At 36.6% G+C, this 24,821-nt stretch overlaps 1 protein-coding gene across 9 annotated transcripts in view; it reads right to left on the bottom strand.

Moving 5' to 3' along the window:
- Polr2H (DNA-directed RNA polymerases I, II, and III subunit Rpb8) overlaps window positions 1–24,821 on the bottom strand; it is a 603,575-nt gene that overhangs the window by 165,863 nt on the left and 412,891 nt on the right. Inside the window, exon 1 of one of the 9 annotated variants that reach the window (XM_069832958.1) lies at window positions 1,731–1,999. The exons of the other annotated variants lie outside the window; for them this stretch is intronic. Within the exon in view, the coding sequence (XP_069689059.1) occupies window positions 1,731–1,836 (106 nt within the window). The 5' untranslated portion in view covers window positions 1,837–1,999. Of the gene's footprint in view, window positions 1–1,730; window positions 2,000–24,821 lie in introns of those variants that run through there. 9 annotated transcript variants of the gene reach the window in all.

Raw genomic sequence — 24,821 nt, 5'->3', positions numbered from 1 at the left:
CGTGTCTTAGTGGTATGCTACAATGTTGAAATTATTTTAAATTATGTAAGAGGGTTTTTTCTCAAGTTTGTGGTATGTAGCGTTATCGAAGATTCACCCAAGTATTTACAATGGAATTATCGTTTCATTTGAATTAGTTCGTTAGAGAGCCGTGTGTACGTGTATGCAATAACAGAAATAAATATACAGTAATTTATGGGAGAAAGTAACTTTATTCCTCTAGCAATTACCAACACCATAACAATGTAAGAATCTGATCCCTTGCTAAACAAGTGATGTCAGAATAGTGAGACTTAACTCACTGCCGTTGCTAAGCCAGTGACGTCAGATGTTGACATTTTTTAAACATTTTAGTCATTTGGCACTAACGTTTCATGTTAAAACTAGGTGTTATCTCTACAGCCATCAAGGAAATAACACAGATGATTCTCTCATAGAAAAGGTTTATGCGTCATTGTGTTAAAGATACAAAATTAACCACAGATACACTATAATGACGTATGAACCTAGTTTCATTAAAATCTGGGACGTAATGGTATCATCACTGCTTTCTATGTCCTTGTGAAAAGAATATGACAGAAACAAGATCAAGTTGATAAGGCAGATTACAAGATACGTGGGATGGATGTCGGTACTCACTGCCTGTTTTAACGAGGAAGAATAAGATAGGTCACACCATATCGATTTATCTTTAGAGCATTCTCGACTTGTAACGAAGGAATAGTCAGAAATGTAGCCCACGTACGGAATACCAGAAACCCTCAAATATGCAGTAATAAACTCAATACGACTGTCGCAAGCTTTAATTTACATCAAGTTGTCCTAAAAACTCGATTCTATGCCTGTTACGCTTTATATAAAGTAATGTTAATTGCGTATAAATAAGATTCCGCATTTAAAGTCGTGAAGTATAAACCTGTTGTTAATTAATACAATAGTAAGCCTATAATAACAATCAAGTCTCGAGATCATAAAATAATGTAACAATCTCTGGTTCATCTATATCGACATACATTACTGACATTCAGCTTATCTGCGTCGATGAATAAAAAAGAATTGTCAACGTAATGAAATATGCAAAATAGCAAAATATGTCAGGTCAGGTAGAAAATGAAACATCGACACTCCGTAGATAACTACGAAGGAATAAAATATCACTTAAGCTTTAAAGGGAATTACAACCATTTCACGACAATATTCTAAATTACAAACCTGCAGAGAGGGTAGTTACGAAGGCTCAAAAATGGTGGAATAAAACTGTAACTAAGATGTAATATGTTGATAAAAATAATGTTTGTAACGAAGTTTAAAATTTAGCAACTGAAGACTTAAAGAATGAGGAAATGCTGAATTATTTCGCCACTTTCCAACTACGTGTAACGAAGGAACTGGTTTCAACCGACCGAACTTCAGTTCAATTTGGGAAGGTGCACAAATATGTCCGCTGCGCATTACGTGACATCACACCCTACTGAGGCAAAATGATCGCAGAGGAAAGCGCACTTGTGAAAATTCCACGAAATCACATGATTGGGAAGGAGAGGAGGGAGAAGGTTTTCTGCCACGCTTCAGGAGAGGGCGTTGTTGCGTAACGTTAGAAAATCACTGCTTAACGGGCAAAGACTCACATAAAAATGGTGGACAAGAAAATAACACTAAAAAATTAGGTAAAATTAACAACATTTCATAGATACGAACGAATTATTAACAGAAACTAAAACATGGCTTGCCGTGAAATATGCACCTTGCAGGGTAGCTGATGAGGAACATCCAGGGGTCCCAAATCTCCTCGAAACTGTGACACGTCCACAAGAATGCAGAGTGCTTCATCAGCATAATGGCGCTCACACTGGCCACGTAGTCCGGCTGACACGCATACAACTACAAGTTCGGCAAATTACACCATCACTTACAAAACACCATGGCGCCCTCGCTCCTATATTGCAACAATGGCTGCACCTCACTCAACACTTCTATAGTGACTGACTGATCTGCGCTTTTGATGAAAACCAAGACGGATCAGAACTGACGCGCGGGCCGCGGAGGGGGGACAGCCGAGCCGTGCCGAACTGCGCCGCGACAAGGTCAAGTTTGTCAGCTTTAATTTTTTTTTCCGTAACTCTCAATAGAGCCAGGATATGAATGCAAAAACAAATACTGAAATATTCATTAAAATGCCCACAAATTGAACTCAAATAACGCAGCACTACCACCATCCACCACATAGCGGTGTTCTGGAGTTCTGACGTGTAATACCATTTGGACTATCTTTTCTTTGACCTGTGAATATTTTTCATAACGATAAGATTTATAATTATATTTCTGAGTTTCTATCATATGTAAACAAATAATATTTGGAATATAAATTGGGTGTAAGAAATAAAAAATGTAATTTATACCCAAATGGATTTCTATAGATCAGCTATATTTCCCGCTTTCTGCATTTTTTCCCCAACTTCTTCCGAATTTCTGTGTCCATCCCAACCTGGGAAAGAAAATTCCCCTTTCTAATGCACGTTTTAATTATTAGTATCACATCGGCCTGAATAGCGATATTTTTCCTGAAATTTCATTTTTAAAAACTCACTTTTACTTATTCTGAATGTCATTTGTAAATATCACCTGGATTTCAACATAAAAAAGATTATTATACTTTAATATAAAAATAGTATAAGTATTAAATCATTGCAAACTGTGTCCTTTTTATGAACTCTGCCAGAAACAAGCCTATTATACGTTTATTGTTCTCATAAACGTTTCTTGTTATTATTTTCATGATATAATTTTGTAATTTATTTGTGGATTATCTAAAAGGCCTACTCATTAAGTCAAATCATGACTCATAAGGTAGGAGAGAAAGAGTTATCACGGTAATTAAAATGGACGTTGTTGTTGATAATAATAATAATAATAATAATAATAATAATAATAATAATAATAATAATAAGCTTTAACAGCGAACATGTCACAATTTATACTTTTAAAAACTATTACAAATTAGTGTATCAACGAGATATTTTCTCCGCTCTACATTTTTATCAGTTCGAACACTGGATTCTATGTACGTATGACTATAAATTCAGATACACGGTCTTCAGTCATTATTTCAACATGTTCTGTTTGCTTTTGTAGTACTAGTAGGCCTATGCTTATAAGCATACACATTGCAGCTAGAACGTTGGTTTTTCACGATGTAAACTCGAGAGGAAAATCAATGAGTTGAAGTAAAATTTATGATGGACAAAGATGGTACCTATTTTTTCGCTAATGTGCATAAAATTGGCCAAATTCATACTTACTATGCTGTATTCAGAGATGAGATGACTGACGGCACACGCAAAACAAATGCTCATACATACATAACATGAGGGATATTCATGATTGTCTGTCTGTCTGTCTGTCTCACTCACTCGCTCGCTCACTCACTCACTCACTCACTCACTCACTCACTCGCTCACAAACATATTCCCTCCCGGTTAAAACAAAATACAGATTCCCTAATGCATTTAAATCTCAAAATGGTGAACAAATAGAAATAAGTTACCCATTTTCTTGTAGAAATAGCGTTATACTGCACAGTAGTTGACCCACATAAAGTGAAAAGTTTATCTTAAATGGATAAATAAAAGTAAATGTTGATTTTTCCAAATCTCATTATACGATAGGGAACTTGCAGACTACGTCACGGATGGTAAATGGCGTTTAGGCGGACACATATACCATTCATATTATATGCTACTTCATACTCGTAAATAAAAATTAATCACGACGAGAAAGTGGAGGAGAGTGATCTCAGAAGATTTAGTCGGGAAAAAGTGGTATTTAAGGTAAATTCTACAGGCACTAAGAGTTTCGATTCATAGGGACTTTGTATGTCAACGCTAGGAGCGAATATATTCTGTGCGATCAGCTGAATCCACACGACTCGCGTATAATAAGTTCGTTTTCGAGCAGTGACAAAGTTTACACAATGGCGAGTTGCCACAACCACTTCTAGGTTAGGGTCGCGATGCGAAGATAAACCTCATTCATAGAGACAGCGATGACGCAACAAGAGGAAACGGCTGATATGCGTATCAGCTGTGCGACGAACAACGTAAGCAAACCTGCATCAACCAAACACATCTTGTGTGTCAACACACGATACTCGCAACAGTCAGCAATTAGTGTAGGCTATATTCATCCGTGGATTTGATATACGCTTATGGATATGGGGAAGAATGGAGCATGTAAAATGGACAGACAGAATAAGAAATGAAACTGTACCGTATATATTCATATATGAGGCCTCGCCATCCTCAGTGAATAATCAAGACTACCTATATGTAGTCAACATGTAGATACCTATTATTGGAAAAAAATTCGTTCTGGAACCGGGAATCGAACCCAGGACCCAATTCATGTACTATCTACATGTTGATTACATATAGGTAGTCTTGATTATTCAATGAGGAAGGCGAGGCCTCATACATGAATATATGAATATATATATATATATATATATATATATATATATATATATATATATATATAATTTAAAAAATTATGGTTTATTTAACGACGGTCGCAACTGGAGAGATTATATCAGGGTCGCCGGTGTGCCGGAATATTGTCCCGCAGGAGTTCTTTTACATGCCAGTAAATCTACTGACATGAGCCTGTCGCATTTAAGCACATTTAAATGCCATCGACCTGGGCCGGGATCGAATCCGCAATCTCGAGCACAGATGGCTAGCGCTATACCGATTACGCCACCGAGGCCGACTATATATATATCAATGTTAACAGTATCCAATAAACTGTTGTCAAAAATGGTCATAAAATCATTTAAATATGCGCTCCTGCATACACGACTCATATGTCTAAAATGCAGGTAGTAGGCCATTGATGACACAGAGGAGGAGTGTTCGGCCGGCGCCGTAAATCGGGTCTCGGCATAGCTCAGACGGAAAGAGCGCTCAGCGCGCAAAGCTGAGATGTCTTGGGTCCGATTTCAGGTGCCGGAACGAATTTTTCTCCAATAAAGGTATCTAAAATGAAGCTGTGTTGGAAAGAGTGGGGGGAAGAAAGAATGATGCTGAAACTGATCAGGAACAGAAAAAAGGAATTGGTTGGATCACTGGCTGAGAAAAAACTGCCTACTGAATGATGCACTTGAAGTAATAGTGAACGGGAGGAAGGTTCGGGGCAGAAGAAGATATCAGATGATAGACATTAAGATATATATTTTTTGTTTTAATTGGTTATTTTATGACGTTTTATCAACTGCTGTGGTTATCTATCGTCTGAAATGAAAGTGATGCCAGTGAAATGAGTTCGGGGTCCAGTGCTGAAAGTTACCCATAATTTGCTCTTAATTGGTTGAGGGAAAAACCCGGAAAAAAATCTCAACCAGATAATTTTTCCCAACCAGGATATGAACCTGGGTCCGCTCGTTCCATGTTCAGGTACGCTAACCATTATTCCACAGCGGTGGACCATTAAGATATATGGATCATATGCGAAGACTAAGAGGAAGGCAGAAAAGAGGTTTGCAGGAAAGACCTGCCTTTGAGCAGAAAACTATGAATGAATAAATGCGTGGCGCAACAGCCTATGAAGGATCCAGGCCAACCAGTCGATTACTGCTGTTAAATCTACATTCCTCAGCAGAGGTTAACGATCATCTAACCACTACAGGGATAAATTGTGGTCAGTATTGGTCTGTCCCCCAGCCTTTATAGCTACTCATTGTAGCTCCCCTAATTCATCCCGATGCTGGGTGGACACCAGTCGCATACACTGACCGAAAATTCATAAGAATAAGAGATGTAAATTCTGGGAGACATTTAATATGTAAAAAAAAACCCTTAATGCATGGAAAATTACCCAGAAAAATAAAATGAGTTAAACAGGCAGAACTGCTCTCACTAGAATAACTGTAACGCTTCGTTTTTAGAGATGTAAACTCTGAGAAACATTTCAATACATACAAAATCCTTAATGTATGGAAAATCACTTAGAATAATAAAATGAGGTAGACAAAAAAAGGTAGAAATTCCCTTAGACTAGCATTGTAACTTTTATGTCTCAGAGGTGTAAATTCCGACAGGCGTTTTAAAACATACAAACTCATCTTAATACATCGTAATTCACTCGGAAAAATAACAATTGACTTAAATGATAAATAAATCGGTAATATTGAATAAATAATCCTCTTGAAAACATTAAACAATCCACAATAAACAACCCAATAGTTTTCAGTACTTTTTTTTTTGCTTCCCGCCTACCAAAACAAAATCCTACGTTCATCTGTGGTGAACTTGTTATATTTGAACACAATAATGTTTATGATTACGTAACCATAGTTACATATCAACACAAGCTCTCTTACATCAGAAAGGAACATCCCCGTTGCTTCCTATTGGGAATTGTGTAAGTCCTGATTACATTTCTTCACTTAGGTTTCTGTCGTTGCATCATTGCAGTACGTGTCACATGGGTTCGTCAACTTTTCTTGTGAAGTGCATGTGTATGGGATTAAAGTAATGTTCTATAATCGTGGTAGATTTACTGTTTTGTAATATGAATTTCTCTGATGACTAATCAGGTCCATCTACTTCCAAGAAGAAAAGAGAATTGCGTGGTGAATCAGCTAAAAGAGAAAAATCGTGGTGTGGCTAAACATTTAGGGTGCTATTCATAGAAATTTCGCTAGTCCGCGCTGTGAGCGTGCTACACTAGCCCCAGCTATCGACTGGTTACTTGTACAGGTTTCGTATCATATCATATCGCTAATACTGGTTAATGAATAGCCTACGAAAAACGTTAGTTCGCTGATCATCCACCGAAAGCCCGCGCTAAGAATGTCTATGAATATGGCGAGATTAACGGAACAAGATTTTGAAGGTTGGTTATGCAAGACTGAAGACGTTATTAAGGCTAAATGTAAAACATATAAAAATGAATTTGTGGTCGAGAGAAGGTAACTCTTAAGACACGGATTATCAAGCGTTCACAAAAAGAATGCAGCACAAATTAAAAATTGTCTAAACCTTAATACCGGTAGCCTACACTATTTTAAAATGTACTTGCGCATGAGTAACAGGTTAAAAAGTAAGAACTTCGATGTTTTTGATGTGGTTGAACATAATCTTAGTTTTAATTTAATGGACCACTTCGTGCAAATCAAAAAGATCGCTCTTCCACGTAGCAAAATTGTGAATGTTGTAACAATTACAAGACCTCATTGAAGAGACCTAGTTGGACCTGAGAGAGATCTTGAATATACAAGACAAAACATGATTATTATTATTATTATTATTATTATTATTTATTAGTTGAAACACAGTTAATTTACAATATTGTTTATGTTATATAAAATAATTTTTGTAGGGATTTCTTGCGTGAAGTAAATATTTTTTATAAGGGCAGTAGGGATTTTTGGTTACAGCAACCTGGCAACACTGATTACAGAATATCTTTAACTAGTACGCAACATACTGCACATTCATGTATTTTTAAGTATTCGGTATGATAATGTATTGAAACTGCCGTTTTCCGCCAACTTGCTAAGGCTACTGTACCTGTGGAGGCATGTGACACATGACTCATGCGCGGAATGATTCTACGCACATAACAGCGATTTCAAGCCAGTTACGTATCCTAGCAACCAGATGTTATATACTTACAACAGAGTTAACCCATTAGATGTGGCAGAGTGAAGCCAAATGGTTTCAATTATCTTTGCAGCTTTTACGTGTCTGAAACGGTGAAGTTGAATGTTTCCATTATTATAACAAAATAATAAATACAAAAGGAAAACGCTTTGCTTCATTTATGAGCTTAACCAAACTGCGATAATATAACTGAATCATCAATGTAATAATCATAAAATCAAATATAAAAGTTATACATGGGCCTACTTACTTTTTTGTAACACCACAGCCTTTTCTCAAAATGCAAGAGATGTGGAACAAACTACTTGTACGAGGCCTGCACATGACGGTTATTGCACGGTGGATTCCAAGACACCCGAACTAGAAGTTCGCGTACAGGTTTGTGACGAGCTCACAAGGACGTTAGAGAAGGTGAAGGATTTCTTTTGAAAATCGTAACTGGAGATGAGACTTGATTACATCATTTTGACCCTGAGAGCAAGCAACGAAACTCTCTGTGGAAATCTCCATCATCATAAACACCACGAAAGCTAAAAGTTGTGAGATCTGCAGGAAAGGTCATAGTCATCTCATTTCTAGACATTTCATTAGCACATTGTACCAGCACATAACTGTGACATGACAATACTAAAAATGTGTAGGCCTATTGTTCTCCAACCACGAGATTAACCGCGAAAGAAATGTGCTTACTATTGGGTCATCTATTGGAGCGAAGTAGATAGATAATATTACCGCTATAACGTCAGTTTAAAAAACATGCGCTCTCCTGCATATGTTATTTCCTGTATGGAGGGATTAGAAGATCAGGAGATTAAACGGGATCTAATTTTGTAACTAGGGTAGTATAAATATGTATGTATCAGTATTAGCGTTTGTGTTTTGAGAGTTAGCCAATGGAGAGCCGTGTACCCACGTGTGTGACCTTATGACATCAACATTCATTCACAGCATTACCCCGCTGCGTCTCATTCCCCTGAGTCTTTCTCCTTGTTGGAGTACAGTACTAAGACCATGACCGACCATACCAGGCAACACAGACATCTCAGTGTAACAGAGTGGATGTTGCATCACATAATGCAAAACTCCAAATTGTAAATGCAGTCATGGAGTATCTAACCGAAATAAGATTGAAATATGTTCATTCTTCCTACAGTCCTGACTTGGAACTATGTATTTTTCCCCCCCAAAGTTCAAGAAACACCTTCTTTGGATACACAATCAGTAGAACAAGTGGTGAAAGCTGCGAAGGCGGTTCTGAAGGACCTAACAAAAAAAAAATGGTTTCCTCGTACATCTCTGAAGACTGGCAGAAACACTGAGACTACTCTGAGGATAAATAATGGGATTTCACTAAAATTTACGATCATAGAAATATTACTGAATAACCCTCATAGTGAACAAGTTATTACCTTAATTCAACCAACACTTTTCATTCCTGTCCTGTATTGCCAGCTGTCCTAACAAATCGTGTTGCGGACATTATCACCACCTTTCTAGCGAATTTCACCTGCAAAATCAAGTCCCACAGCGAGCACAAAAAAACCTTCATTTCTCCAAAGGCCACTAGCGTTGTTTTAGAGATAGTGAGCGGGACACGCGCTGTGGCGTAGGTTCGAATCCTGCTTGGACACGTATTTTTCTCCTTAGGTTTTTCCCAATTGTAGGGCGACTGTCAGATAATTCTCAAACTTCTCACTAAAATAACTTCGCGACGCTAGATAACCTTATAGTCAATACAGTGTCGCTGAATATTCTATTTAAAAACATTTTTCTCATTTCACAACATTTTATTTATAACGATAATATATAGGGCTACATCATATCAAATGGAGATGGCCAGCGACATTTATCGCTTTCTGCATACAATAGTGCCGGTTGAGAATGCCTACGGTAAGATCAGATTCCTCCTCCGAGATTAGTCTTGATCTGGTGACCATTACGGAACTGTCGTGTCCTCTTCGGGGCAGCAAATTAATACCCTGGGGTTCTCTCATCTTATTTGTACGTCCTAGCGGTGATATAGCGACGTTAAGTAACATTTTAAAAGTATTTTCCATCATGACATACATTTTACTTAATACGAAATTTTGTATGAACTTCGGTGATGTAAAAATTAATATGATCAGCCACATATTACTTTCTCTGTGCAGCGGTAACGAACATATAGCAGTGCGATTGAAGACGCCTAGTAAGTATAAGATCAGATTCCTATAAGGCTTGCTTGTAAATCTAGTGATCGTTATGAAACACTGCCGTGTCATCTCTGGGGCCGGAAATCCACCCGTTGAGGTTATATCATCTCATTTCTTTATCGTAGAACACCTAACAAACCATATGATCGCAGTGCCGAAGAACATCCGACTACAGTTTTAGCAATCTTACTTTTGAAGCACTGAGTCGCGGGTTTTCTTTAAAGCTGCTGAACAGAGACGATCATTATACTATGGCAACATAGTAGCACAAGTATTAGTAATAATTAAAGAGTCCTGCGTTTGGTTACTTTGAGTACAAGTTACATACACATGGATCATACTAGCTTCGCTTGCAAACGAGGGCTCTGACTCGTCTGCCCGCTCCGTTTCGTATGTTACATCAACTTATTCGTATAGAGCAGTACAGGCACTGAACAATGAGAATGCTACTCACGTACAAATATACTGTGATGTGTATTAATAACAAGCAAAATATTTATTTAAAGCCAACTTATGGACAACAGAAAATTATTTTCACAAAAAGTAAAACGCATCTAGATTCTAGATAGGACTACTTTTTTTTTTCATAATACATTTTTCACCAAAAAAGTAAAAGCCAATGCTAATGTTTCGCCTATTTACATAATTCTTAACATTTAAATTTCACTTTTTAAATTAAACAGAGATATTCTATCAAAGCGAAATGAGTTTAGAAAAATAATATATTTTATTGAAATTGAAACTTGAATATTCACAATTAAAAATGAATATATATACATATATACATACAGTATATATAAATACGCTACAGCCCACGAAGGGCCAAGACCGACCAGCCGGCTGCTGGCCTCACGGCCACATGCCAAAGCAGAGGTGGACGATCATTCAACCAGAATGGAGATATCGTGTGGTTAGCACGATGAGCCCCCCAGCCGTTATAGCTGGTTTGCGTAACCGGAATTCGCTGCCTATTGTAGCTCCAAAAGTGCATCAAGATGCTGGATGGGCACCGGTCCCATACACTGGCCGAAATTTCATGAGAAATTTTCTTCCCCCATGAGGACTCGAACCAGCGCGCATCCGTAACGCGAGTCCTAAACAAGATTCCTTAGACCATGACGCCACGGCGCGATACATACATACATACATACATACATACATACATACATACATACATACATACATACATACATACATACATACATACATACATACATACATACATACACTATTTTGGTCCTGATATTTAAATTTCTGTACATTAGAAATGTTTGTAGGTTATTTTTGTCTCCATGTATTACCGTCTCTAATCCCAGATTATAGAAATTAATTATGAAGAAACCCACATGTTTTACACGTGAATGTTGTAACTGGACACAGCCTATGTAGGCTATGTACACATCTATAAACAAATACATAAATAAATGATGGAAATCACAGTAATTAACCAGTTAATTCATTCATTCAGTGTTCTGCCCAGCTTTCTCCAATCTTTCCTATTTTCTGCCTTCCTCTTGTCTCCTCATATAATCCATATATCTTAATATCGCCTACCATCTGATATCTTCTTCTGCCCGGAACTCTTCTTCCGTTCACCATTTCTTCCAGTGAATCCTTCAGCACGCAGTTCCTTCTCAGCCAGTGACTCAACCAATTCCTTTTCCTCTTCCTGATCAGTTTCAGCATCATTATTTCTTCATTCACTCTTTCCAACACTGTTTCATTTCTTATTCTGTCTGTCCACTTCACACATTCCATTCTTCTCCATATCCACATTTCAAATACTTTTATTAGCTTCTCTTCACTTCATCGTAATATTCATGTTTCTGCCCTATACAGTGTCACACTCCATACAAAGCACTTCACCAGTCTCTTCCTTAGTTCTTTTCCCGGAGGTTCGCAGAAAATGCTCCTTTTTCTATTAAAAGCTTCCTTGGCCATTGCTATCCTTCTTTTGACTTCCTGGCAGCAGCTCATGTTACTGCTTATAATAATACAATAAATGACAATGAAAATATAATTATTTACACTGACTATCGTGGACTCTCCTAAGTTCGACAGAACAGAATTTAAAGTTCTGGCCAATAAGGGTAGTGGGTGTGGCAGGTGAAATGAATACAAATTGTTATTGGTTATCCATCAACGAATACAGTACTGTACTTGCATTTCCTGTCCGCCCCGAGACTTGTGTATGCGCTTCTAGTACCACAGTGGGTTTCGACAGTTCCGTCTCACAAACGGCACAATTCTCAAATAGAAAAAGAAGACTTCATTAATTTAAAATCAGTGATCAATATGGATGTCCTAATCAATAAAATATTCTGTTTTCCTTTAAGAAAAGTATCACTACAAGACACAAAACCAATTTCCATTCAAATGGCAATCCCATTTCTTAGTGCCCGTATAGGGGCGTGTCTAATTCTCCCACGTAAGCAGTCGAACTATACCATGTCGAACATGATTTCTGTCGAACTTAAGAGCTTCGACTGTACTTGCTTTAGAGCAGTGACCGGCATGTTCCGTGCTCTGTGACGTCATACGACGTAGCCGCTTTGCTCTTTGCTCGGCAATCTCTGCATACTGAGCACAGAGTGGAGAGAAGATTCAACTTAACAGTGGTGGTGCGGCGTCTATGCACTGACAGAGCGCGATCCATTCTTCTGAGATAGTATGGGAACAGCACAATTACAATACATTTGTACTAAAACAAAACTGTACAACCTTGATAAATCAATGTAACAAAATATTTTGTTTTGTAATCAAATTTAATGTACTTACAATAACATGAAACTCATAATACAGCCACTTGCAGAAGCGTTTGCATATATAAATGAAATTCCGAAACTGCTATAAACATACAAGCATATAAATAAATACTTTAAGTAGTACTGCAACACTTTGTCTACTCGGAAACTTGAAAACAGTTCAAGTGTTTTTAACACACATTTCTCTACATAATATACAGATTAAACTACATAGGCCCTATCTTGGTGAGTAGTATGCAAAGTATATTTCAACTTTTGAAACACACCATCACTTTGTGTCACTACCGTGCCCAAGCTAAACGCTTTGTCGAGATTTTTTTCCTCTTTTTTCGAGCACTAAATTTGCAATATTTGGAGTCATAATCTGGCTAACACACAAGCGAAGAATATGTTTCAAGTTCAGATCAGACAGGTGGTTTCTATGTTGTGGTTTGCAGATCTTCATACAAGAAAAGAACTGTTCACATACATACGTAGATCCGAATATGCTCAACATCCTAGCAGCAAATCTATGCAATCGAGGGAATCTTGCCTGGGGAAATCTTCTATAAAATGTAGATAGGTCCTTTTTGTTTTCAATGCGGTCTTTCATTTCAATATCATTTTGCAAATCAATGACTTGCAATGATGATGGAACACTGTCAATATTCACTGAAAATGTTGTCGCAAATATGGAAATATCAGATTGAAGATTTGCAAACTCTTGAAATCTGCAATCAAATTCCTGATTCAGTTCTTCTAATATTTGTACATACTTATTTTTGTCTGTAATTGGGTGACAGACAGATTCAACTGCTCGCTCTCCCAAGCTCTTGCGATCTGACTGGCTCTTACGTCACAACTGCAGCATCTGCCGGCCACTGCTTTAGAGTTTCTATGCATCACGAGTAACTGTAAACATTTTAAATGTTTCAAAAGAAAAATTTCTCCTTCTTTTTGATAAAATAAGTTTTCTTCTTCCCTAATGAAATGCTCGCTACCAAATTCTTCTATTGGAGCACTCATTTCCAGCCGTTTAGCTTTGTTTTGCTTTGACATGGTTCGCTGACCATCAGACCTGAAATGTGTACGCTGCGCTATACTACGTACATACCTACACTGTTGCGCACTGCTCGGAGGCTTTAGGTAACCAAAAGCAGGACTCTAGTAATAATGGAGGTTATTGTGCTCGCCGCTGGCACAGATTTCCAGGTTAATCTCTGGCTAGGAAGATGACGATTACATTATCTGTAACACTATCTGTTACAGTAATTATACACCTGATAATAAAGGACTACGGAAGAATTATTGGCAACGAGTTCACTCCAAAGACAGGCTGTCCAAAAGTAGGCCCTAGAGCTAATAATCCCACGGAGCTGATAGCATTAGCTACTATTAACAGAGAAAGCGAGGGAAATGGAAATTTTCTTGTGCAACTTTACACTACTATTATCACTCTGGATCTGATTTACTGACATACATAAGAATAAGATCCTACCAACTACTAATTAACTTTAAGCAAGCTGTCCGTTATTTAGATTAGAATTATTTAGATGTGGCAGGATTGATGACATGGAAACGGTTTCTGACAACTACGAATTACGAAATGACTGGCACGACAATAGCCGAAAAGTTTTCCACGCTGGTAACCTGGATTCGAATCCCGGCGAATTTACGGTGGCCAAGATGGTGCTGGATAGTAGGTTTGAGCGGAATACCACTCTTCCCCTACCTGCATTTCACCACTCCTCGATTATCATCATGTGGTGCTATGTATTGTTTGTTACGAGATGAAGAACCGGAGGTGAGGCGGCGGCAGAGGGAAGAACTTTAGTGATATGAGTTGTTTACAATATTAGACGCAGTGGCAATCAGTGTTGCCAATTGGACGGAAATTCCGTCAAAACTGACGGAATTTCAACGTAGCGGGCGGGAAAAGAATGGCTTTGACAGGTGACGGATTTTCTGGAGGAATTTTCGATTTACGTCGCCTTTTGACTTTTCTAGCTGCTGTCATTTTAATTGTTTAATTTTTGGGATTTTACTTTTTATTTGAACAGCACTGCCTGTGCTGTACCATCTTAAAGAACCCCCCCGGTTTCAGATTTTTCTCGTAATCAAGTCAGAGGTTGACGAATTACTATTTTAATCAAGATTGGTAAGTAGGCCTAAGTTGTGTTAAAATTTGCTTTTTATTTGTATATAGATATATTGAGTGAATCTTTTTTTTTTATTTTGACGGATTCTGACGGATTTCCAGGCGCTAGACTTACGGGGATACAATTTGTCTTGGCAACACTGGTGGCAGACAAAGTGTGCAGCCTTCATCAGTTGCTGGTGACTGCTCTTCTGCGTAGGAAGTGATAAGTTTAGCTATTAATTACAATTCGTTCTATATTAAGCATTTATTGTTACTTTATTAAAATAATTAGTACTTATTTTTTAAATTTCCATGCGCCTATTGTACCTAATGTTTTCGGCATGAGTAACAACCTGGCTAGTGGGATGCTCATCTGCGTGATGTTTATAATAATCAGCAGCTACGGTCAAGAAGGTCACTTTCCTTCCGCTCGTCTTCTCCTGAGTAACCAACTACAGTTCGCCTCCCATGGTGGACCGAGGGCAATATCTACGGCAGCAAAGAAAACTACAACGGAGCGTCCAAATTCCAGAAAAAAATAAAGAAAAACCATTTATGTAATACTTTTATTATATCTAGTTGGAATATTTTTCCTTCTATTTTATCCGATTATTCGAAGCATGGAATTATATTAACGTCTAATGTGAAGAAACTCAAGAAAGACCTTAACTGCCATCTTGTTTGTCACAAGAGTCACTATAGATTTTTCGACAATAATCTCACTAGAGGTTTTGATTTATCTAAAGAAAATCAAAACACAAGTTGGATTTAATTGACTATTACACGATTAGAAGAAAGTATATAAAGATTAGAAGAAATAAAGTACTCTAATACAATAAAACATTGACTGACTGAAATTGTATTTCACTAATATTAGCTTCACCAAAAAGTTTGAAAAGAGCCGCCATTTTCAGTTGACTACTTATGCGGTAAACAAATGACGATCGTAAAACATGTTTTATAGTACCGTAAAGAATTTGCAGTTAGAAATGTTGGCAAACAAAGAAACAAATGGCAGGGAGGTGATAAAAACAGAAGAAAGAATATAAAGATTCGAAGAAATAAAGTATTCTAATACAATAAAATAGGTATTATACTAAATTCTATTTCACTAATGTTAGCTTCACCAAAACGTTTGAACGAAACCGCCATTTTTAGTTGACTATCTATGCGGGAAACAAATTATGATCGCAAAGCATCTTTTATAGTGCCGTAAAGAATTTTCATTTTGAAATGTTGGCAAACAAAGAAACAAATGCTAGGGAAGTCATAAAAACAAAGAAATGCTAGGGAAGTGTAGCGATAAACAACCATGATTGGTTGAAACACGTCCTTTCGTACCGTTTTATTGGTCAAAAGCAGAATGACGTAGTAAAAGTGTAATAGTCAATGAAAAATCTCAGATGTGACAGGGAGTCGAGCCGGACCAACGGGATAGTCCAAACAATGCAGCCACTGCAGAGGTTTTCAAAGCCACGTTCCGCCACTGTGTATCAGACTTAAGATCGATGTTAAAAACGAGTGGGGCTCGTATCAATTGCATTGTGTTGCGCAGTGCGCCGGTAAACTGCTGCTATCGCTCTGGTAATGTCAACCGTGGCTACACGTGCCAGAATGGGCGCATGCGCGACTAACATCTGACTGCACGGAGAAGTGAGCAGCGCGTACGAATTGTAACGACCTTGAAATATCCTTGTTACCAGGCTAGAAATTACTCAAATAATTATGTGGCCGTACTAGCAACACGACTGCCTCATAATTATCAAACTAAATTCTAGGGACTGTAACCAATTACACTGTACGTCTCTCGACCGTGGCGGTGGTTTCTGTGTACGTCCACCGAGCATTTCAGCGCGAGCTACTCGGATTTTGACATTGGCATTTGAACAAAATTACACGTCAACAATACGAAGCGGTTACCAACCGCGGGTCCGCGAGTGATTTGAAAGAGATTTGCGAAACTAAAGTATGTTTTTCAAACTGTATTTTAACAAAGCTTAAAGGTATCACTTTCTCTGATTTTTATCAGATTGCTAGAATATTTTTATTTCAAATTTTTTTAGACACAGGAATGAGTTCGTCTGAGGAACTTCTTTTAGCTTATATATCTGATAATTCTAATCTTCAGAGTCCAACTTTAAAGGCTGGTTGACAATAAACCGGGAACGGAAACTACAACGAGAACGAGAACGAAAATGTTTTTAAAATAAATGTATTTAAATGTGAACATTCACAATTAACGAGAAGCTTGCTGGAGCTCAGGAATGGAGAGTTGGCCAAGTTTTAACTTTGCCGTTCTCGTTCCAGATAACAGTCTATTAGATTTATCCTGTTTCCATCAAAAAGCTATTTGGTCGTCATATATTTTGTAGCAAAGAAGCCGTGACATATCTTGTCCATTCATTGCTTGTAAGTAACGCAGAAATTCAGTAGAATTACTTTCCATATAATTATGCTATGTGTACATGTCACCAGACTACCACGTGAATTGAATTCTTAAATATTCCGTGTCTTAAATTTCGAACTTGGTTCACCTGCGTTTATGTTGGTTGGCTTGTACTCATAAGAGAATGCCATTGGTCAAGTATACGCAGATAACATCAGAATGCGTAATATCAACTTTACAAATCGTTATTGACATACCAATCGATATGTGTAGCCGTTTCCGTTCTCGGTTTATTGTGAATAAAAAATCTTCACGTTCATGTTCTTCTCTTCCCGTTCTCGTTCCCGGTTTATTGTGGACCAGACTTAATTGTATTCACCGTACCACAGGAGTGGGCGCGTTAGGGGTCGCAGAGGAAGTAAATGGAGAGAGGCAGTTAGAGCTATACATACAAATCGTCTCAAAATGCAGATGCTTTAGCAACCAAAGTTGCCTCAGCAAGAGCGGATTTGCCAATTAGAACCTTCTGTCGTGTTTGTCTTTTCTCATCGGCTGAATAGCTCGTTCATCATATTTTATTTTTCGGAAAGGAATGCTCTTAGGGCTGGTTCACAATAAACCGGAAACGGAAACGACAACGAGAACGAGAACGGAAATATTGTTAAAATAAATGTATTTAAATGTGAGAATTCACAATAGTTAATTGTGAATGCTCACGTTTAAATACATTTATTTTAACAATATTTCCGTTCTCGTTGTCGTTTCCGTTTCCGGTTTATTGTGAACCAGCCTTTAAGGGTAATATGTTTCAGGAACGAGATATTAATAAATGTAATAGATTCATTAAGATCTAAAATCATGTGACTAAATTTAATTAAATGCGAAAATATGAAATTAATAAAATGGCAGAATAAACATAGTAAACAAATTGAAATGACAAAATAAAAGGAAGTAATTATTTATCTGAATGACTAATATAAGGTATAACTTCTTAAAAACAAACCTTATTAGTTTACTGTTATAATTAATAGTAATAGTAACATTTTGGGCAACTACTAAATGTACATAGGTCAAATAGAAATGATCGGGACGAAATACAAACTGTTGAACCATTTATACCCGAACCCACACTTTCAGAAGTCGAAATTGCGATAAAAAAAAGCTGAAAAAGTACAAGTCTCCAGGTATGGATCAAATTCCAGCAGAATTAATACAAGAGGGTGGAAGCGAATACAAAACAGTTATATTACCGGTTGTTCTGTATGGCTGTGAAACTTGGACTCTTACTTTGAGGAACAGAAGGTAAAGATGTTTGAGAATAAGGTGCTTAGAAAAATATTTGGCGCTAAGAGGGATGAAGTTACAGGAGAATGAAGAAAGTAACACAACGCAGAACTGCACGCATTATACAGTATTCTTCACCTGACATAATTAGGAACATTAATCCCGACCTTTGAGATGGGCAGGACATGTAGCACGTATAGACGAATCCAGAAATGTGATTATAAGCTACAGTTGTGGTACATTTAGGTTCTGTCAAGCATATGTTGTTTGATCTTTTGGTTTTATATTTATATGAATACAAATAAAATATAGTTAGGTTTTTATGTACAAAATTCAGTAAGACATTATTATAAATTTCATGGCTAACAAATACTTTAAATTCTGAATACAACAGTTGCGAAGGATAATCAAGAGATTTAGGCCTAAATTGGAGTAAACCTATTTACAATATTCCCAGACTTCGCAAAGCAACATCAATTGATATCCTTATGTTAAGTTTAAAAAGATCGTTTAATTCTTTCACAGCAAAGACAACAACCATACATTGTGTTATGTCTAAGAAACTGGTTTCATTTTTCACAGCAAGGCATGATAACGCAAAATAACTTTGTACTGATATATTTTCAAATTATATTCAAAAGCTAAAACTGAAACGTGAATGTTTAATTCACTATATTATACAAATGCTTAACTAGCAGAACATGATTACCAGACTAATAAAATTACAGGCCTAAAAACATTTCGGAGGGTCCACCAAAATTAAGTACCACTGGTATAAGGTATTCGCGAAGAACAATCTGTCCGGTCTTTTATTTGCACTGTAGGCCTACCACAAACGTAATGACGTCAAACGTTTCGGAGCTACTTACGTGTTTGTTCCCTCACAGAAAGCGATGACGAGAAAACAACAAACAGCTGGGTACGATAACAAGGACTTCTTTTTCTAACTCTGCGGCCTATTGCGCAAAAATAAAGAGTAAAACGTTAGAAGCACATTTCCTTGCAACTAACACAAATCAGAAAAATTGTGTCCAAAAAAGCTACTGGTAAGGCACACTTACATATTTTCATTTATTTAGTCTACTCCATTCTTATTAATAACAACCGGCAATTCCATTTCACTGTTTTCATAAACGTATTAGTAAATCGTATACCTTCCTACCAGTCAAGGGTGTCATCACAGTTTTTACTTGGAGGGGGGAGTTTTTTTTTTTAGGAAAGACCTAAAGGTATATCGTGTGACGTACTCCTTTCCTATTTCCTTTGAATATGAACTATTTTTCATACAGTAAACTGGGATAAACTTTACTTAAAAATTTAAACTACGATATAAGATACAATAGAGATAATTTTAAATTCATTATTTTTTCTCATTCCTTAAGTATTTTTCTTTATATTAAGTCACAAATAACTTTATAGTACATTCCCAGTTTGCACATCACATAGGTCTATTTTTAACTTCTTGCCCTACTTAGGAGCCTATACGATATCGGTACGTAATTAAAGGCTGGTTCACAATAAACCTGGAACGAAACGAGAACGAGAACGGAAATATTGTTAAAATAAATATATTTAAATGTCAGCGTTCACAATTAACTATTGTGAATGATAATATTTAAATACATTTATTTTAACATTATTTCCGTTCTCGTTGTCGTTTCCGTTCCCGATCTATTGTGAACCAGCCTTTATAGTCACTTACTGTTAACATTACGTAGGTGCAAACAAATGAATACACACAATTTTATTATTAAAGAAGTTTTAATTTCAATTAACAATAAAAAAAAAGCTTTTATTTTCAACAGCTAACAACCAATAATGTAGGAAAGGGTAACCTTGATTTCATTTGAGCAGTCATTAACTACCCTCGTTTAATACTTCAGCGTTTATAATATAGGCTAAAAGTAGAATATTTTAAAACTGAAGTACAGTTCTCACATTTTTTCTCTAGTAGTACTACTCAATTATTTTTTAAATCATAAACTCAGGAAGGGGTGATTGCTCTCCTTGCTCCCACCTAAATTACGCTTCTGCTATCAGTGCAATGTAAGGAAAATGATAGGCCCATATTTAAGGAAGGGTTACTAGTATTTTGTAGACAAGAATTACATCAACCGAATTAAATATACTATGCAGTAACAGTACTGAAAGTGAAGGTGAAGTTAATATAAGCTGCATCTATTTTTAAACAGGAGAAGCTACATCAATACCTTTGCATGACATGGAATAGAGGTTAAAACAGACTATACAAGATGAGTAAAAAGAATGAAACACTGCTTGTAGCTTGTCTATTTTTAAGTTTATGAAGAAATATACACAAAAATTATATAGGATGGACAAGGGAATATTTTCAACATGTTTTCAAAAATTATCTTTTTCATTTATAATGAAGTTTTTCCTTATTTTTTTTAAATGACTCAATGTACTTATTTTTCTATATTTGGATTTTTCAGGTCTCAAAACGTAACTACAACATATTTTTTTTTAAACCATTTATAACTATTATTTTACAAAACAGTCTCAAATGTATGATTCTGATGTATGTGTACGTACCTTCAAGAAATGCTTTAGAATATCTATTTATCACAATATAAGGTGAACTGTAAGTAAAGTAATTAATTTAAAGGAGTTATTCTTCGAGATATTTCAAAAAAAGGTTTAATACAACTTTGCTACCTTTTATTACTTTTCGAAAAAAAAATTGTTGAATATGAAACATTTAATAGCGTATTTTGGGATAACCATTAATTTAATTCCCAATACGCCCAGCCAGTTTACGAGAGCAGTTTATTATGATAATGAATGACTGATATAACTTCAGTTTTCTCCTTTAAATGTGCAGAAATTAAATCCGAACAAATTTAACATTTAAAAATTCCTTTGCAGAACGAAAAGTGACATTATATTGGCTCAGCATAAAGCTGAAAACACAAAATTCTTCTTCTGAGCCGTGGAGTTCAGTTTTCTTACGGAGTCAAACATTTGTGTCAGATTTTTACGCAAATTCGAATAAAAAAACTACAATAATTATGTCGTAATTAGTAGGGCTATGAATTTGCATTTACGACAAATTGAGTCTTGAGTCTTTCAAGATACATTTGTAAGGGTTGTTGTTTAGTCAACTGTCTGAAGACAGGTCTGAAGTGATACCAACAAGGCACCACTTACGAGGCAACTAGGCCAGGAGATAATGGGGTAGGATGGCCAGTTCCTTTCCCCCTCCATTGCATACATCGCCGATTAGCTACATATTACACTGATCAGGCCTATTTAGATTTTTTCGAGTTTATTGCGATATTTTTCTGTCAATTTGAGGTCATTTTTAGCATTTTCTTCACATTTTCCTAAAGCTATTTTTTATGCTTATCAATACTAATTTTCTCTTAGTCACAGTGACAATGACCAGTACGAACTAAAACTAAAGCCATTATTTGTTTTAAGTGTGTCCTTATCATCAGTGGGAATGGAAAGGTGCTTTCAAGGTATACATTTCTGTCGGTTGACAGCAAATAATCATTTCCATTTGTTCATTACAACTCATGACATTGTTTCAGAAGCAATCTCAAACTGCATATATTTTTGATAATTTTATGAAATAAAGAGGTTAATAGTAATACTTTTTGTGTATATGTAAGGCCAAATTCATGGACAATTTCATTTCTGTGTAAGTGGAAATATGTTTATGAAAACTTAATAAAAATGAAATACAGTGACTATTAATTAGTTTTAACGTTTTTATATTAATAATTGAATAGTTTGAGTCTGAGTCAAATATTGCTACAGGGATCCCAATACTAATTTGTTCCTAAAATGTAACTACATTACAGATATTTTAAATTTTATCTGTTTTACGTGTAGTAATAGTAGTTTTATTTATTTTTTCTGACTTTAGGGCATTCAAACTCAGACGCTAATAATTAATAGGAGAAAGATACGAAGTCAGTCTTTACTTTCTTTATCTTAAATTAACCTCTCTTTTAGGCTCATACGACCCACGCGGGCCTTACAGGGCCGCCACCTGTCGGGAGAGGAATTAGTCTATTGCAGGGTTGCAGAACTGGGGAAGAAAGGAGTGAAAGCATGGGGAAAGAGTTCGTTCCCCCATTCACAAGGCCGGAGCCTTCAATGATGTTTCTGTGACGTTCGGCAAACACACTGTTCTCTCTTCTCTCTCTACCGTACAATGACGCGAGGGTTGCAAGGATGGGATGACTTACGTGTTTCGACTTATGACGTGTGCTTCAACTGTAGCACAGTTTTGTATCCCTGATCTATTGAATCATATACATACTTTTTGACCACGTGAGGACATAGAGGACCAAGGCCACCTCCGATACAACACAAATATTTAAAGTCAGTCTTTACAATAATTATTCTTACTGACGCAGCAATGAAGGACATTTTGAAACTTTTCTTCGATACAATTTAAATGTGTGTTGCTGGAGGTTATACAAGTCATAGTGAAAGCGTTCATTTTACGTCAGAAGACGTTATCGGAACCCATACATCACAGAGACGGAAATGACTAGTCCATCAATTTATGTAAGCATCAGGCTGAAATGACCACACGCAAGACTTTCATTCTATCAATCATTATCGTAAGGAAAATGCCGTTTTCTTAATAAATTTGAACTTAAAAATGGAAAATAGCGAGACTAATATACAGTATGTTGTAGAAACACTGCAACACGTAATTTTTTTCCATAGCAATAGGCCTATGCATTTACGAGTATGCACAATCAAATGTATAAGTTATAAATAGTCCACTGAAACACATTTTTCAAGGAATATAACCTCCACGCACATCCTAAAAAGTTACTGTATATAACACGTACAGCAGTTTATATATTAATCAGAAATCAATACACAGAATTCGAGGCTTACGGTCGGCGATCTTCACTTCCCTCACACTAATGCGTGTAACTGGTCATAACAAAGCTAACCTTTACGATCGCACCAGTAGACAGGAAAGATGTCGTGTGACGGTATAGCGAAGTTTTGATCAATCTATAAATTATATAGCCTATCTTATAGAAATATTATGTGGTACGGCACAGTTTATTGATAATGGAATTTCATCAAATTTCATTCCATATCGCATTTCAATTTCAATGTAATTTGTTCGTAGTGTGGATAGCAGTTACTCATCAGATCTTCGATTCTATCTCAGTTTTTCGGTAATAGCAACAAACGTTGAACGTGCAGAAAGCTGACACTACGGAAAGTGTCCTCGATATCTTAGTTGAAGCGTTGCCTTGCTGTACACTTCATTTCATAAATTATCTAATTATTACATAGTCGTGAAAACAAAACTCACCAAACACGTCCATAACTGTCATGAAAGTGATTTATCCTCTCACTTAATGACATTTGGCGTATAATGCTACCGAGTAAGTCCTATATTCTGTAGACTAGCTTTTATCATAAATGTAACTATTTTTTTTTATTTAACAACGCTGTATCAACTATGTTATTTAGCATCGATGGGATTGGTGATAGCGAGGTGGTATTTGGCGACATGAGACAGAAGATTCGCCATAGATGACCTGACATTCGCTTTACGGCCGGAGAAAACCGCGGAAAAAACCGAACCAGGTAATCAGCCCAAGAGGGAACTGAACCCGCGCTCAAGCGCAACTCTGGATCGGCAGGCAAGCGCCCTAGCCGACTGAGCTACGCCGGTGGCAGAGTGACTCATTTATGACGGTATATTTGTGGCGAATGTTTGCGAGAATTAGATGTTTCGCGAAAAATCTTCTTTTCTGCGATGAAAACGAAAAACGGACATTTTTCTTAAATTATTTTAAAGAAATACAGCGTACTAGTTTTGATGAATTTAGCTACAGAAGAATAGACACAAATTATTTAGGAATTTTATTATTCTCTTTAATGGCCTACACTACTTATAAGACTACTGATGGCTGGATTTTTGTATAAAACTGAGTTAAGTAACAATAGGCTGGTTGACAAAGAGTACAGTTATTATTATTATTATTATTATTATTATTATTATTATTATTATTATTATTACTACTACTACTATTATTATTACTTACAAATGGCTTTTAAGGAACCCGGAGGTCCATTGCCGCCCTCACATAAGCCCGTCATCGGTCCCTATCCTGTGCAAGATTAATCCAGTCTCTATCATCATATCCCACCTCCCTCAAATCCATTTTAATATTATCCTCCCATCTACGTCTCGGCCTCCCCAAAGGTATTTTTCCCTCCGGTCTCCCAACTAACACTCTATACGCATTTCTGGATTCACCCATACGTGCTATATGTCCTGCATATCTCAAACGTCTGGACTTAATGTTCCTAATTATGTCAGGTGAAGAATACAATGCATGCAGTTCTGCGTTGTGTAACTTTCTCCATTCTCCTATAACTTAAGTCCTCTTAGGTCCAAAAATT

The sequence above is a fragment of the Periplaneta americana genome, chromosome 8, assembly GCF_040183065.1.
Source record: "Periplaneta americana isolate PAMFEO1 chromosome 8, P.americana_PAMFEO1_priV1, whole genome shotgun sequence".
Classification (NCBI taxonomy): domain Eukaryota; kingdom Metazoa; phylum Arthropoda; class Insecta; order Blattodea; family Blattidae; genus Periplaneta; species Periplaneta americana.
This window is presented reverse-complemented; position numbering and strand designations above follow the sequence as displayed.